Source organism: Scylla paramamosain, chromosome 10, assembly GCF_035594125.1.
Source record: "Scylla paramamosain isolate STU-SP2022 chromosome 10, ASM3559412v1, whole genome shotgun sequence".
NCBI lineage: Eukaryota > Metazoa > Arthropoda > Malacostraca > Decapoda > Portunidae > Scylla > Scylla paramamosain.
Genome location: NC_087160.1, coordinates 20,474,432 through 20,476,931, shown reverse-complemented (window position 1 = coordinate 20,476,931; position 2,500 = coordinate 20,474,432). Strand labels below are relative to the sequence as shown.

Below are 2,500 nucleotides of genomic sequence, written 5' to 3'. Positions count from 1 at the left end.
AACATGCAAGCACACACACACACACACACACACACACACACACACACACACACACACGCACACGCACACTAAAGAAATCAAACACAGCACACTCACATCTCACATTGAGGGTGATGCGCTTGCTGACGGAGGGCGGCACCTGGTTGGAGGCGATGCACAGATAGGCGCCAGCGTGATGCCTCCTCACGGGCTCAAACACCAGCTCGCTGCCCTCCACCAGCATATCTGTCACGGGGGAGAGACAGAGACAACGTTAACAGGACACCAGGAAATGACCGGGACGTTGGTGTTCAGTCATGACGGATCTTTTTTTTTTTTTATGAGTGTGAGTTACTATGAATCACAAACCATTACCGCCTGAGATGCCGATGAACCGTGAATCTTCTCTGCGCCATTTGTATGTGGGCTCCGGGTGTCCGCTAGCGCTGCATACCAGACGTGCGCTGCCGCCCTCCCGCACCTCCGTGTCGCGGCTGGTGTTCGCGTCTAGTATCTTGGGCGGCACTGCAATGTGAGGGGGAGAGGGAGAAGGGGGTCAGGATTTATGTTTTAATTCGGACGTGGGATGGAAATAGCGCTGCACTGCTCCGTTATTGCACATACACATGGCCTGACGCGAGCCATGTGTGTGTGTTTTTTTTCGTTTTTTGTTTGTGTGTATCTGTTTGTATGCTTGCGTGTTTGTGCGTGTTGTTTTCCGTACACATGAAAGTTAAGCAGGGCAACTACTTCCTCGCTCTGTGTGAATGGCTGCAGCGTTCTGTGTTTTGAAGTGTTCATCTTAGTTTTTTTTGCAGACAGTTTGAAAGAACTGTGTCACCTTCGTAATTTTGATCGCGTTTGGCTCTCTCATCTTTTGTTTCTCCATATCGGGATAACAGTTGTAATCTCAGTTATACTCCTACGCTTTCATTAGCCTACATCTTATTCCTTATAGCATCGCCTTCTTGCCAGTAATTCGTGACGCAATCCATCAGTTTTTTTTTTTTTTTATGTAAAGTATATGTTGCTGTATCAGGAAAAAAAAATAAAAACACACACAAATAGCAAACTCTGAATTCAAAAGATAGACGAGGAATAATATTAGGGATTATTTCCTCTATTTATCCTGCCACCGTGAAGCATGACAAATATTTCCTTGATAGTCTTCTCTGAAATATAGCTCCGTCATGTGTTTTGGTAAGGTAATACAGCTGAGGGTAAGTAGGTGTCACATGATACATATTTGAGAAAGCCATCTTCCTTCCATCTACCTCTCTCTCCTACCTCTCATCTATTCCTACCCTCCCCTCCCTTCCACTCCTCACTACCCGGCTCTCCCTTCCTCTTCCCTCGTCCTCCCTTACCCTACCTTTTTACTCCTCATGTTTTCCTGTCAGGGGCAACTTGTCTGTCCTTAAAAGGTGCCTCAAAAAAGTATGTCCTGGTGTTTCTGAACTCGTTTACATACTTTTCCCCTGAGCCGAAGGTCCTTTCTTCTCCTTCATCCCTGACCGCTCCTGTCTCGTCTCTAGCTCACAAACGACGTGTGTGTGTGTGTGTGTGTGTGTGTGTTTCTCTTCTTGAACAATACTGAGGAAATATATGTGTAGGGATCAGGAATGCCTGTCTCTAAACATTGCTTTTGTCAGTTCTGTCTTAAGCTTAATTTCTCTTAAAAAAAAATAAATAATGGCCGTTATTCCTTTTAATGATTAACTAGCAGAATTACTCGGCGTTTCCCCGGTAAAATTTGGCTCTCCAAAGCACGGTTTGTCACCCTAACTATTCAATCGTTTGTTCAGCAAAACTGTTAACTATCTCTGGAAGTTAAATGTATGTTAACCTTTGTTCACGATTCATAATATCGGTGAATTGATGAAACCTACCTGAAAGATAAATTCGTTGGAGACCTCTATATCACAGAAAATTCGACCACATTTTGAAGGAATCGGTGGGTTGATGGGATTCAACTCCAAACTGACGATGAATGCTGCATTTATACCTCTCCCTTGGCGCCACCATCAGAAATGGTTTACGGTATACCTGGTGCCACCATCAAGAATTGGGTTACGGTGACAGATTTGCCTAAATAATCTAACGGCTTTAGTTTGGAAGTAGTTAAGACATAGGCTATGTCACACCCCGGATCAAGGGGGATCCCCTATCAAATTTCATCACAATCAGTTCAATGGTTTTTCCGTGAAAAGCGGACACACCCACACACAGACAGACAGACAAGTGTGTTTTATCATATAAGACATTTAGGTACATACGAAAGGTTTACCACAATCTGTAATTCAACCTTCCATGTGGTTATAATTTGAGCATTTAAGTTAAAATAAAATGTCCATTAATTGTAGTAATTGACAAGTATAAATAATAACAATAGGGAGAGAAAACACAGAAAAAAGTAACATTTGGATTCGTGTAAGTCTACAGCTAAAAATTATTGCTTACAGTCCTGCATTTAAGAACATAACATAAGAAATAAGGGAAGCTGCAAGAAGCGACCAGGCTT

General features: G+C 43.1%; 1 protein-coding gene and 1 long non-coding RNA gene across 3 annotated transcripts in view; one reads left to right on the top strand and one right to left on the bottom strand.

The window, feature by feature from the left end:
- The window catches only part of LOC135104323 (uncharacterized), a 147,006-nt gene that overhangs the window by 54,337 nt on the left and 90,169 nt on the right, over positions 1 to 2,500 (top strand). The gene's annotated exons all lie outside the window — the stretch shown is intronic.
- The window catches only part of LOC135104322 (protein amalgam-like), a 111,422-nt gene that overhangs the window by 48,167 nt on the left and 60,755 nt on the right, over positions 1 to 2,500 (bottom strand). For both annotated transcript variants that reach the window (XM_064011594.1, XM_064011593.1), the window contains exons 4-5: positions 355 to 504; positions 97 to 225 (exon numbers count right to left, since the gene is read on the bottom strand). In XM_064011594.1, coding sequence (XP_063867664.1) covers positions 97 to 225; positions 355 to 504 — 279 coding nt within the window. The remainder of the gene's footprint in view (positions 1 to 96; positions 226 to 354; positions 505 to 2,500) is intronic.